Source organism: Pomacea canaliculata, linkage group LG7, assembly GCF_003073045.1.
Source record: "Pomacea canaliculata isolate SZHN2017 linkage group LG7, ASM307304v1, whole genome shotgun sequence".
Taxonomy (NCBI): domain Eukaryota; kingdom Metazoa; phylum Mollusca; class Gastropoda; order Architaenioglossa; family Ampullariidae; genus Pomacea; species Pomacea canaliculata.
In genome coordinates this window covers 10,543,643-10,557,142 of record NC_037596.1, presented here as the reverse complement: position 1 = coordinate 10,557,142, position 13,500 = coordinate 10,543,643, and the positions used below count along the sequence as shown (strand labels likewise).

Sequence of the window (13,500 nt, the reverse complement as noted above, 5' to 3'; positions counted from 1 at the left end):
CAAAAAAAAAAAAAGGGGGGGGAAGAAAAGATTCCCCCCCCAAAAAACTTTAAATTGGGGGGTAACGCCCGCCCCCGCGACGGGGGGTTAAAAGGGGGTGGGGGGCGGGGAAAACTGGGTTTTTTTTTTTTTAAAAAACGGGGTGGTTACCAAGATTGTTTTACGAAATTGAAAGAAAAATAAAAAAATTTTGTGGAATGCCTAAAAATGCCCCTCAAGCAACAACCTGCCGAAAACACAAACCCTCGCAAAACCCACCAAGACGAGAAAGGGTAGGAGGTTTTTTGGAGGAACAAGGGTGGGGTTCACAAGGTTGTAAAACCCCGAACACGCAGATGTGGGAACGGGACCGCCCGGGCCCATTTTGTCAATGGATAATTTGTTTTCTGTTTCTTTAAAAGAAAGGTTGGAGGTAACTTTTTCCGCTCGCTCCCTGAGGATTTTTTCTATGGAGCGCGGTACAACAACCTTTTTTTCCTTTAAGTAAATTTTTAACTTCATTAAAACCACTCAGGTGGTAAAAACCACTGCTTATGCTTTTCAAGTAGTGACGTAGATCCTAGGCGCAACCTGTCCTTTATGTTTGGCATTATATTACCGTTTACTCGCCGGAGTGAAATTAGATATTGACAATAGAATAATCATTTCTAAATTATATACTGGAAAAAATAATTTACGGTTACAATTACAAGGGGACAGTTAGAAGGTCTCTGCACCAGGCCTGACGCAAAGTGACAATCTGCTGCTGATGGCGTACACACACTGATGGTGATTTCGCAGCTACTCTTACTTTCTCTGCATACTCTCTACCACATGTTTAACTCTCTAATGTTCTTCTCATTCTCTCTACCACATGTTGTACATTCTGCTGGCTTCTCACGCTGCACTCTCACGGTTCATATACCCTGTACAAATTTAGAAACACATATGTCCCATCTACCCGTCAACGCATGCGCTCTCCCACCGAAATATGCCAGGTAACATTAAGGAGTGCTTTCAAGTCAGCACTCGCTAGCGGACAGGCTTTTTGCACTAGCAACAGAGACGGAACTGTATCGCCCAAAGTGATTTTTATTAACAACAATAAATAAAAGAGTTTGTAAAGCGCATACTCACGTCATAAGGAAGGCATGCTACACAAGAACTGAAATTGCAGAGGAAGACGAGTAAGAAAGTAGCAGTTAGCGCAAAAATAAGAAGAGGAATGTGGAAAAGGACTAGTATTGTTGTGGCACTGTTAGGAGCAATGCTCTAGGAATAAGGTGCCGTTTTCAGTGCACATTTGATGAATTCCAGTTTTTAAGTGAGGGCGGGATAAATGGAAAAGGGTGAGAGAGTTTCATTATTTTGTTAATAATAACGAAACATCTGTGTCATATGTTTGTTGTTGTGACAGGAAAGAGTAAGAGACGATCATCAGACGAGGAGCCGGAGTTGTCTACTGGGATGTAAGTGTTCGGATTACCGAAAATTTGGGTAACCAAACAATTCTTCCAGAAAGGACTAGTGGTCGTTAGCCGAGGTTCCACTGTATTGGAAACGTCAGTTTGTGACGGGTTTTGTTTCAAACGTGTAGAGACAACATGGCGGATGGAGGTGATCTAGCGGAGCTCATGATAGACAGACTGACAGACACCTGTAACTTGTCTAAAGGAGCAGCAGGTTTTGACACCTTCAAGTGCGTTTTTGGACTGTTTTCCTGGCTAACATTTGAAGTTGAGTGGTTTTGTATACTCAGACTGTCTCAGTTTCATTCATTCAATAGTTGCCATGCGGTAGCACCATGGGTCCGCCAAACTTCATCTCGAAGCCAGTTGTCAGTCATTTCACAGTAGATGGTTGAGCTTGACATTTTGGAGACGATAGAGTTTCCATTTCAGCCAGGGTATCATATATATAATTGACCCTGTAAATCTTAAATCTTGAAAAGCGTGTGTCGCTGTGTGCTGCACTAGTGTGTATGACTTGTGTACATACTTAAAAAAAACAAAAACGTCGAGACAATATATGACTCACCAAAATATTCACCGCACGACTTCTGGGGTTGAAGGGAATGAACATTCATTTCGAACACACATTCGAGAGGCTAGTTGGCGTAGTTTTGCGTGGAAACAGCCACAGAATCTGTGTGATATATCTTTATTTCTTGCCTAGTCAAGGTAATTTTTGAACACATTTTGTACCAAACTGTATGAGCTTAAATTTTTGGTGTATAATTTGTTTAAAGTTATACTTTGTAATAATGTATTCAAATGAGGCTGGTGGAAAGTTGAAGTATACTCAGCTGCAATGTTTTCAAGATGTTCACACGCAAAATTTCGCTTGTAAAAGAAGCTTAGCAGCGCCGCTCTCTTCTCCCCCAGGAGACCACTCACAAATCGTTTGCAAGATGGAGTCATCCATTAGAGGAGTATAGGTAATAAGCAATATAGTCAGACAATATTGAGAAAAAATATTTCTAGAACGGCTGGCGGCTACTTTATCATATTACTCAAGGAAGAACGATAGGGTGAAAGAGAAAGAGAAGAAAGACACAGATGTAGGCGAGGGATTGGTATAAGCTTAAACCTGGTAGAATTTATTCTCCTCAGAGCTCGTCATAATTTTCCGGTTATAATTTGGGAGGCAAACATGAACCTGCTGTCGGGAGAACTCAGGACTGGGTACAGTCAGCCTGCATGTTCAGGCCTTTGCAAAGAAATAGAATCAGTGTTATCTGTTCAAGAATCTTACTTCAGGTCCCTCTTGCCATTTTCAGTGCACAAACATGAAAACATTGCGCAAGGTGCGCTGCATAGAAAGAATAGCCCTTAAAGTTTTCAGTATCCATATGTGAATGAAGGTAAGATTAATTGCATTTTCTCGTGGATCATCATCTACGTGATATTGTGTGTGCAGGAGATATCATTTCTCTGTTTGTTTGTTGGAATATCGGAGTACATCTGTGTGGTTGCCATGAGTTCTGGCTTGGTGAGCAATTGCGTGCATTGTAATATTTTCACCCGGAAACAGGAGGAACGTACACTCCCCCAGTGCTCCAGTTAAGTGTTATTTGTACAATCCTGTGACAATATCATCAAAATGAACCAAGCTCGGTAACAGTTCTCCGGTGGAATGCTCACAATGGTGTAATGCAGGAAGAGTCAAAAACGCGACAATTTTTTTTCAAAAGGACCGAGAACCTTTGCCTGACTGTCGGAGGTAATCTTTTAAGACCTTTCTCAAAGTATTTTCAAAAAACACTCACAGTGATTTTGCTTCTGAAAAGTATTCTGAATAGTAACAATGGTTGTGGATCATAAAGACATTTCTCTCCGGACAAAACATAAAATGCCCTTTAGTTTAACATACATTCTTACAACGATGAAGCTAAACATTCGAGAAGCTGTTGATTTTGAGACTTTAAATATGTTCTTTCCAAAAGAGATTGGCAAAGTTCATTAAAAGCTTCATAAGGCAAAGGGAACTGTTGGTGGAAAGTTTTCAACAAGTGGAGCAAGTGTGACCTCAAAACCCATTAACAGGACCATCAGCATATGATAATGAGGACTCACTTGTAGATGAGGATAACTTCTGCTCTTCATCGCCTGGACCTGGTAATCCTGTGCTTAGTAAGGTGATGAAAAGATTTCAACTACAGATGATAAAATGCCGAATTAATTTGGTGCTCATCAAATGACTGAATCTCAGGGTCCTAAGCATGACCTGATGGTACAAATGGTACATAAGCATTATCAGCCACCCAAGCAAAATTTTGTCAAAAATAGTTCAGAACTTCACTCAACTCCTACTACACAAGGGATGGTGTATATGGGATGTGATGGGTGTTAGGGGGATCTACTACTTTGTTTTGAGTAGTGGTACAAGAACTCGCTGATCAAATGCAAAAGTATTGCAAAGGTAAACTTGTGGATACCAAGCCAAAGGAAAAACTCATGATAGTAAAAAGATTAAATCAAAGGAAGCAATGAAACTGAAATATCTTTCACTTAATTATGAATAAAAGTTTACAACTCAGGTTGCTAAATGACAAACAAAAGCATCACAGATATGATGCATTCAATAATATAGTTTATAGAATACCCAAATTTTATTCACAGTTATTATAGACCTATAGATATTTGTATTTTCCAATAGTGTTTGAAGTGCACTGCCTCTCTCTCTCTCTGTGCTGTGGAGATGCTACATTGAAATATCTTTCCGTCTGGATTTATTCTTCTTCTTATCTTCTTCTCTAATTATTATTATTATTATTATTATTATTATTATTATTATGACTAGACCTAGTAATAACGCTGATACTCTGACCGTTTGCAACTTTCAATCAACTTGTCTCTCTAAAGTGTTTGAGATTCAATGTATTCTTGTATTTAAATACATGCAAAATGATTTGTTGTTATGACTGTCTCCTGTGATGCCTTACTAAAGTGACTTTAGGGCAAGTAAAGCATTAAAAAATGATATACAGTCTAGAAATTGAATTACATCTAGTAAGCGCACATGAGCTTATATTATCCCGTCAGTAGTGGCGAAACGTCTTCCGGCGTCAAACAGAACGCATCTAATATTTAAATAAATAAGATAGTAAAAGTATTGTTCTTGTTAATGTAGTGATAGAGTTTGTTAAAGTAATAAATAACTGTTTGTAGTTGTTAAAATAAACCTGTAGTAGCGATTTTCTAGTAGTTATTGCTCCTAAGATGAGCTGGTGTTCATTGAACCTGGGTTAACTTTGATGGGTGTTGCTCTCTTGACACAATAAATTGGTTACTTTAACATGTCCACTCACCCGTCCGAGGTAAAAGGGACACAGATACACCCAGGAAGAAAACACAGAAAACAAGCCAGTCTCGTACAGGGAAAAAAACTACATTTTTCCGGGTTGCTAGCTAGCGATTGGAAGGTCCGTAGGAAAATGTCCGCCGGACTAAGACTAAGCGGATTTATAGTCGATGCATGAGAAGTGCACGAGTTAGACTTGAATTATTAGTGACTTGTGAACACTGGATTGTTAACGGTGAACTGTGATTGATTGTATAACCATTGTGAACGTAGGATTACTATTGTTATTACTATTGTCATTACTATTGTTATTGTATATGTTATTATTACTATGAGAAACATTAACGAGAAAAAACACAGCAAAGAAGAACTAAAGTTTTAAGATTACCTAAGCATACTTGTGAACTATTCCTGCATATATTTATATTCTTTTGTTATGACATTCTTAATTCATACTGAAGTTTTTTTACTGAGTGATTGTGTTGTCATTAGGTGTATGAACAAAGGCATGTATTCAGAAACTATCCATTGCACGACAGGACCCACAGCAAGACTTTTTTACAGTGACGAAGTGTCGCCATAGCAGATCGACTAAGTGAAAAACATTAATTTCCATTTCAGGTCGGCCCTTGCGGGATGAAGCTTCTGGCAAAAGTTATACTGTTGTCCTTGACCTCTGTGATTCTTATTCTGATTTTCTGGATTATAAAGGTCAGTGCTTTGAACTTGGGTTCTTAGGTGGCATCACAAGATGTCGGTAATAGGTATCAGGTTAGGACAGGTGACACAATCCAGGGTACGTTTGTGTGCGCTTGAGTGAACATGTGTGTGTGTGTGTGCGCGAGCGCGTTATGCATGTGTTGTGCATGTGTTGTGCATGTATGTGATAGTGGAGAGAAGAAGGAAGAGAAGAAGTTGAATGTCTGACTATAAATAGTGTAAGAGAGCCTTCAATGGCAGGGATGTACTTTTGTTTTGTGCAGGAGCTAGAAGGTAATCCAGCACACAACAATTTGTATGCGCCTGACCCTTTTGTGCCTTTCTGTATGTGCCTCTGTATGTATATGTATGTAAATGGATGCACGTGTGTCTGTGTATTTGTGATTATTATTATCCTTATTCCCTACAGGAATGATTATATTGAATAATTACAGCAATATTCAGGGAAGTTTATTACAAGTCGGTTATTTACCTAAGGCAGCTAACAGTCGTTTGTCAAACACTCAGCTATCCTCGTCTCACACTTTCATAAGACATATTTACTCTTCCTGCAACTCAAACCTACCCTTTTGCGAGTTTCTGTATGGGCCTGTATATGTGTGTAAGCGTGCATGTAGGAGGCTGGGTCTGTGTGTAGGTGTGTCTGCTTGTTTTTTGCGTGCGCCACTTTGCGTATGTTTATGTGCTGTGTTTATCTTTGTGAGTGTGTCTTAAAATATGTTTTTGTGTGCGCATATCTGTGTTTTCATGCTGCGCGTGCGTGTGTGTTCGCTTGTGTATAGATGTGCTTGCCTCTGTGTAAGTGCGTGCGCGCCATAGCCTCAGTTGTGTTGTTTGCAATAACGTGACGTAGGTGTAAATACGCGCATCTTTGCTACTCGTGTGTACTCTGTCGAGGGCATGGTCACTTGCTAGGGTCAAAGACGACTCTTTACAACTCTGCTATTGAGACCGACACTGACCTTTAATTACCGATAGAATAAAGTATTAGACACTATTCCATAAGGCGATGCATTAAATCAGTATATAGGTGACGATAGTGACGACAACGACGATGGTGATGATGAGATCTAATCCCAACAACTGTCCACCAGGACCAACCGATTGTTCACGTGGCCAGGACGTCATGCTTCTCTACTAACCTGACGCTCGTCTCTGCGTTTTTCGACATCGGTGATCACAACAAAGGAGAAGGTCGGAGAGCAGTTTCAGATTATTACACCTGGGGCACAATCTTCTCCTACATCCACACGCCCCTTGTTTTCTACACGGACTCGAAAATATTCGCTCAACACTTGTTCGACGTGAGATCTCGGCTCCCTCTCAACTTAACCCACATAGTGCTAATCGATCGGTAAGTAGGTTTTTTTGTTTTTGTTTTTGTTTTGTTTTTGTTTGTTTTTTGAAAATGTGTGAGTCGCTCACTGCTTACACACTGTCAAAGGCGAGTAAAAATTAAAAAAAAAACTCATCTACAGTATTTACCAGTCACGTGACTGACTTATGTTCGAAACCTTAATTGAAATGCGAATTATTATTATCAAGCAGTTAAAAATAGAGATTGATTGACTGACTGATTGATTGACTGATTGATTGACTGAGCCTTCTCTACGTGCAGGGCCTCACTGTGGCCGTTCAAACTCAGGGACTCCATTGCAAGCCTGTACGCCGATCCAAATTACCCCAAGCATCCACCGAACACCGTGGTACCCGACTACACCTGCGCGATGCACTCCAAATACGCATGTCTGAAGGACGCCATTTTACACCAACCACCTCTTGTGACGTCAGACTACGTGGCCTGGATAGACATCGGCTATTTCCGTGACCTGGAGGGCGATAATAAAGAGTACTGCCTTCTCCTCCCGCCATCAGTGACCAAGAGCGCAGTGCTGTTTAACCAGGTAACCGCAGCACTGATAATGAGATAATGAAGAACAAAGTAGCAGGATGAGGTCCTGCTTCTGAGGACTGGGGGAGGGTGAAAAATAATTAGACAATATTTATTTGCTGTACTTAATTTATTTTTCATCCTCGGTCACGTTCATCTCTTGCTTAGCCAAATATTGTTACATTTATTACTTAAACTACATCATCATTCAAAGCATTGTGTCAAGAGTCATGCAGAGCATTATCCAGGGTAGAACACCCTTTTTAGACGAAATTATTTGTACACGCATGCGCGGTAGGTTAGTTCCGCTAATCCCGTTCACCAACCTGTCGGTGTGCAGCTGACCGTGCCCGATTTCTCCCTCACACCTCATGACATTTTCTACAAAAACTTTGTCTGGGTGGGCGGAGGGATGTTCGTAGCTGCGCGTGACGTGATGCTGAAGTTCTGTGACGAATATCAAAGGGCAGCAACCTTTTTTCTCACTCATCGTCAGCTCAGCTCCACGGACCAGCAGGTAGGATCGTGCACCTGTTCCCTGCTCTGGTCTGGTCTTCATCTTTTTCTTTTCCTCTGTGTATTACATTTTGTCATGTAATTTTTTTGTCAGGGAGGGGAGGAGGGGGTAGGGAGATGTTATCAATATCCTGACATAATCGTCGTCTCCGAATATATAAGTTACTACACTTAAGATCTTAGAGTAGTTCACTGAAGCGTGCAAAGTAAAATTCCAAGTGTAATTTCGTTTTTCAACAACTTATTCCAATTTTCTTAATTAATTCCTTTATTAAGCTCTCTTTTACCCTTGTCATCACCTGAAAAGTACATGGTCAAGATCTTGTCCATTCCCCTGACAAAAGCACAGAGCTTATATGCCAAGATATCTTGACCTCTCACCTGACCTTCCGTGCTCTGTTTCAGACGCTGTACGCTTCTATGACGTATGAAGGTCGGCGTGACGTCAACTTGACGGTTGACATTCAGGTGGAGCCAGGAGAGCATGACTGGTTCGATCTGGGATTATCCGTCCTTCGTGAAATTGACAGTTGATCCCTACTCTACTAGAAACTTTAGTCTGGAAACTATGGAAATACATCTGGAAGAAGGTTGAGATCTGAAAGCTACGTGCAGTAACCTTTCATCATCATCGTCGTCGTCGTCGTCGTCCTCAAGAGTCACCAGAGTCAAGAGTCCTCAGTCATGATCGTCGTCGAACCCTGGCAAGCAGGATGTATGTGCTTGATGACCGCTGGGCCACTGAGTGCTAGGGTTTCTAGAGGATTAGCTGATGTGAAGATAAGAATTTTTATGGCTTTTCAAGTCGAGTGGCAGTCGCCACTTCAGTATTTATGATCAGGGTGCAAATCTAGTCCGGCACTGTACACAGGAGAGACAGAGAAATGTAAAAAAGTGGAAAAATACTGTTGACAAATTGGTTCATATGATTAAATATAAATCAATGTTTGTTCTCCAGAGGAAATCCGTCCTCGTCTTGGGATGTTGAACCCGTCTTCACTTATTTATGACTCCAGGGGAAATAACCGTGTACTTTTGTGCCAATGGATTATCTCCCTTTTTGTAGGTTATTGCTATTCTACAACAATTTTTGTGTTGTGATGTGCAAATGTTTGTATTTTTAGGGGCTTTTCGAGGAAACTAGTGCCTTGCTAACTGCTAGCTGGACATCTATGATCTCGGCTGCCAGGCAGTCAAACCTCTCGATTCCAAAGGTTTTTCGAAGACTAAGAAAGTTTTTGCACAGTGAAGTGTTCGCTAAAATAAAATCCTTTCAGCTACCAGTGATAAACTGTTTTGTCCCCTGCCAAATAGTAAAAATTGTTGAAAGGGTCTTGTGACACAAAATCTCCCTCCTGCACGCGCGCGCACACACACACACACATGCACAGAGTTTCTTGGAATAAAAAAGATGATGAATAAATAAAGTGAATCTGATTTAGTTCACTGTTTGTTATCTCATATGTCCTTCTGTGTCTGCCTCGCTCTCTACTTCTTTTGTCTCTCTTTGCACCATAAACTTTCACTTAATACGCATTTCTATATGTTGTTATGTAATATCTGATTATTTGTTTGGTCCCAAGTTTTCATATTACCCATAAATACTTTAAAACAGATTGTCAAAAGACGACATTCGCGTCACTGTATCATCAAGATAAGATCACCATATCATCTCGATAACATCACCATATCATCATAATATCACCACCATATCAACAGTAGTGCAGCTTCTTAGCAACAATTATTCCGGATCTTCTGTATCTCAGCGTCGAATGATTCCGGCTCTACTTCCATAAAAATAAATTTGTCCCCAACAGTTTACCAGAAGTAAACACTAGGGTGTCTAAGCTGTGCTGCCAGTTCCTTATCGAAGTATTTAAACATTTCCTGAAAATGGACAACACTTTGCACGAAATCGGAAGTTCCCTGTAAATTCACTCAAGATTTACTAGACAGGAACAACAGGGAAGCGAAAACAGCCTCCACAGATCACGTGGTATCAACTTCTCGGAACCGAAATTGCAAAGACGAACAAAGGAATTTACTGATGTAGGTTCCCTTAAAAACACTTTCCATCACTTCGCCATGCGAGTACAAATCTGAACAGAAGTGCTTCCCCGTCCAGCAAGTGCTGTCTGAATTAAAGACGGAATTAAAATTTTAATAAAGAAAATTTAGTGATGAATCGAAGTTTCACGATAGTTTTGACCCAACTTCTAGTGGATTCTAACATCCGTGAAGTTAGAACAGCCAAAATAACTGGACCAGAGGAATTACAAAGACCACAACAAATTATTAAACAAAGCAAAAAAGGAGGAGGGTACTAGAAGATGAAAACAATCCGTAGGATGTTGAGGACTTCATTGCTATGTCTGACAGGCCTGATGTTATGTGGTGTTCTGCTGAGTGTTTATAATATTGGGAAGTTTGACAATCTTGAGGGAAGATATTCAAGTCTTCACAAGGCAGACGATACAAGCAGAACGGAGGTAAGTAACTGGAACATCCACTGTTTACATTCGCTCATTTCTCTGTGTGTGTGTGTGAGAGAGAGAGATGAGTGAGAAAGAGAGATGTGGTAAAGATATTGTCATGAATTTGTACATTCTCAAAATAAATATGGATTTTTGTAATTTATTGTTGTATACCTTCCTCCAGCAAAATTATTCGTTTTTTTCTTGACATTGGTAGCATGTGAAAAGTTAAAACTTTGTAATATATATATAAGCTTAATAAAGAAACATGGCCACTTACGAGAGAGAGAGAGAGTGTGAGAGAGAGAGAGAGAGAAACGGGGAGGAACAACTTCAGAGAACATACCTTTGGAACCTATGAATACAAGCTGACATACTAACCAAAGAAATCAGTCTTGCGTATTGTTAACCTTTTAGTTAATATTACTGTTAACCATGAACACAAGATATTACAGATATGAAGTGAAGACAATACATTTCAGAAACGTGGAACACTCGTCGGAAGCTTGACAATACTGAGGAATCCTTGCCCCGAAGTGGGCCTCACTCTCGTTTCTGCGTTCTTCGATTTAGGAGAGTTCGTGAAAGGGGAGGAACGGCGCACAGTGGAAGACTACCTCTCGTGGAGTGAAGCCTTTCGCCATGTTTTCAACCGCCTCGTGTTTTACACCGACTCTCAGAAGTTTGCACAACACATCGGGAGCCTGCGGTCAGGAATGGTTCCTGATCTTACTCACATCATAGTCGTCAACAGGCAGGTGAAAAGATGGAGTCACACATCTAGACAAAGATGTATTCACACAAAGATGTATTCACACATACACAATCACACATTCAGACAGACATACACCTACCGTCATCTAGACAAAGATGTAGTCACACAAACACATTCACACAGAGGTGTTTATTTATTGCAGGTCTGAACTGTGGTCATTCAAACTGAGAGACCCAATCGCTCGCCTGTACTCCAAGCAAGACTACCCGAACTATCCACCCAACACAGAAGTACCCGAATATTCTTGTGCCATGCACTCGAAGTACGCGTGTCTAGAGGACGCCATGTCACGACATCCACCCCTGGTGACGTCACAGTTCGTGGCTTGGATAGACATCGGGTACTTCCGTGACTTGGGGAACACAACAGCAGACTACTGTGTCACACCCCCGAAGGAAATAAGCGAGACTAAAGTGTTGTTTAATCAGGTGAACGAAGCTATTCTGTTTATTAATTTCTCAAAATTTGAGCTTTTATGTCTCTCTCTCCACCCCGCTCTCTATTCCACAATCTTACAGCTTAAAATATTAATTTTAGTTTAAAAGTAAATGCTAATATAAATGTTATTTAAAACCATTTTTATATACTTGTAATTATTTAGGTTTTTCGTCTTTCACTACCTCTTCACCTTTTATCTAAACTTCGATTGTTTTTTTTAAGACATAAGTACATACATAGCACAAACATTTATATGTATATCCGTATAATGCCTGCGGAGAGACAGAAGAATAAAAAAAAATGTAGATGTGTAAATAAATGAACACAAAGTTCATTCACAGTTTTCTGGCTTTCATCACGTGATCAGGTGTTTCGTCCTGACTTCAGCCTGACGCCGCGCGACATCTTCTACACGGACCGCGTGTGGGTGGGAGGCGGGATGTTCCTAGGAGCTCGCGTTGCCATGGTGACGTTCTGTGCGGAGTACAGGCGGACTGTCACCTTCTTCCTGTTTCAACGTCACCTGTGCTCTACAGACCAACAGGTGGGTGGAGATCGAACCTGTTCCATGTGTCGATGAAGATGCTTCTCTGCACCTCCTCACCTTTGGAGGAGGATGCGGGGGATTTCTGTTTACTCCTTCCTCCCCATCTACTCACTAAGAACGAAAGGTGTGTGTGTGTGTCTTCTCCAGAGCCTATATCGCAATGTGTAAAGGGATTTCCATTTTTGTAAAAATAATCTGAATTTAGTTAAGCATAAATGAAACGTGAACATGATTGTCAAATAGGTTCATTGTTGAAAATTATTCCGGCAAAGCGGTTTGCAGACCTAGACAAACAGATTCTTAGCTGAATATTGAAAGAGACAAGACAAAAATGTCACTTGAGCTTTGTGTCGAAAATAGCGATGAAAAAATTCAAATTAATCTGTAGCTAACGAATCTATAGAATAAATGAATATTGTAATAATAAACATTGGGAATATAAGAACACATTTTAGGCCGTGCATGTCGGATTGTGAAAGGAAAATAAATTCTTTCCCCGAACACAGTGCATGTAATTTAGGCAGCTTCCCCCTCCCGCCTTTGAGAGAAATAATCTCCCTTGAATAGCTCGCCAGTGTAAACAATTATCGTTATTATGTGAAGTATGAAGCCAAGGCTGTATTCCACTGTATGCTCTTGTGTAAAGGGAAGCAATCCGCATGCACCCACTGTCTGCCAGTATTTAAAGGGAAGCAATCCGCATGCAGTAACTGTCAGCCAGTATGTAAAGGGAAGTAATCCACTTTCAGACACTTTATGCCAGCGCAACACAAGAGGGCAAACGAGAGGTCAACCTGTCGGCAGGCATTGATGTCACCCCGGAGATCAATGAATGGTTTTGGCTGGGGAGGTCACTCCTTCGTCAAGTTAGATGACCCTGAGCCTCACTGACCTGAGACAACGTGGAGCAAACAACAAGACTGGAAGAGAATGGTACCTGAACAATCACATAGAGGTAATAGAATCGACTCTTGGCTTTAGTCGGTCAACTCGTGCGAGGGGTCAAATGGTGACATGGTCTAAAAGTCATCGAACATTGCAGATGTGAGGATACTTTTCACACGAAATTCTACGCACGTGTGAAGAACCCAGCACGGTGCCCAACTACAAAATCTTGACCTCAACAGAGAATTTCATCTGCTCAAACAATCTGCCAGAACAAAAACCTACACTTAAACCTTAACCCAAATCTCAACGCTTTCTCTATCCCTACTTGTGGAGTCAACAAGTTAAAGCAAACACACACACACACGGAAATCAAAGCGTGTATACCAAAAAAAAAGAAAAAAAGAAATGAAAATAAAATTTGATATTCAAATGATCAAATCCCTGCCAATTGTGCTGTAACATTTTAAAT

General features: G+C 40.7%; 3 protein-coding genes across 3 annotated transcripts in view; all 3 read left to right on the top strand.

Moving 5' to 3' along the window:
* Nucleotides 1-9,189, top strand: part of LOC112569141 — a 31,736-nt gene extending 22,547 nt beyond the window's left edge. The window contains exon 7 of the transcript XR_003100310.1: nt 8,500-9,189. The gene's annotated coding sequence lies outside the window, so the exon portion shown is untranslated. The remainder of the gene's footprint in view (nt 1-8,499) is intronic.
* On the top strand, nt 6,977-9,189 carry LOC112569140. The gene is made up of 3 exons (XM_025246840.1): nt 6,977-7,406; nt 7,734-7,910; nt 8,315-9,189. The coding sequence occupies exons 1-3, from the start codon at nt 7,230-7,232 to the stop codon at nt 8,441-8,443; spliced, it is 483 nt and encodes a 160-aa protein (XP_025102625.1). The 5' UTR covers nt 6,977-7,229; the 3' UTR covers nt 8,444-9,189.
* Nucleotides 9,190-9,822: 633 nt separating this feature from the next.
* On the top strand, nt 9,823-13,220 carry LOC112569175. Its single transcript, XM_025246898.1, has 5 exons — nt 9,823-10,398; nt 10,866-11,137; nt 11,301-11,586; nt 11,964-12,140; nt 12,893-13,220. Exons 1-5 carry the CDS (start codon nt 10,240-10,242, stop codon nt 13,016-13,018), a joined length of 1,020 nt encoding a protein of 339 aa, XP_025102683.1. The 5' UTR covers nt 9,823-10,239; the 3' UTR covers nt 13,019-13,220.
* The last annotated feature ends 280 nt before the right edge of the window (nt 13,221-13,500 follow it).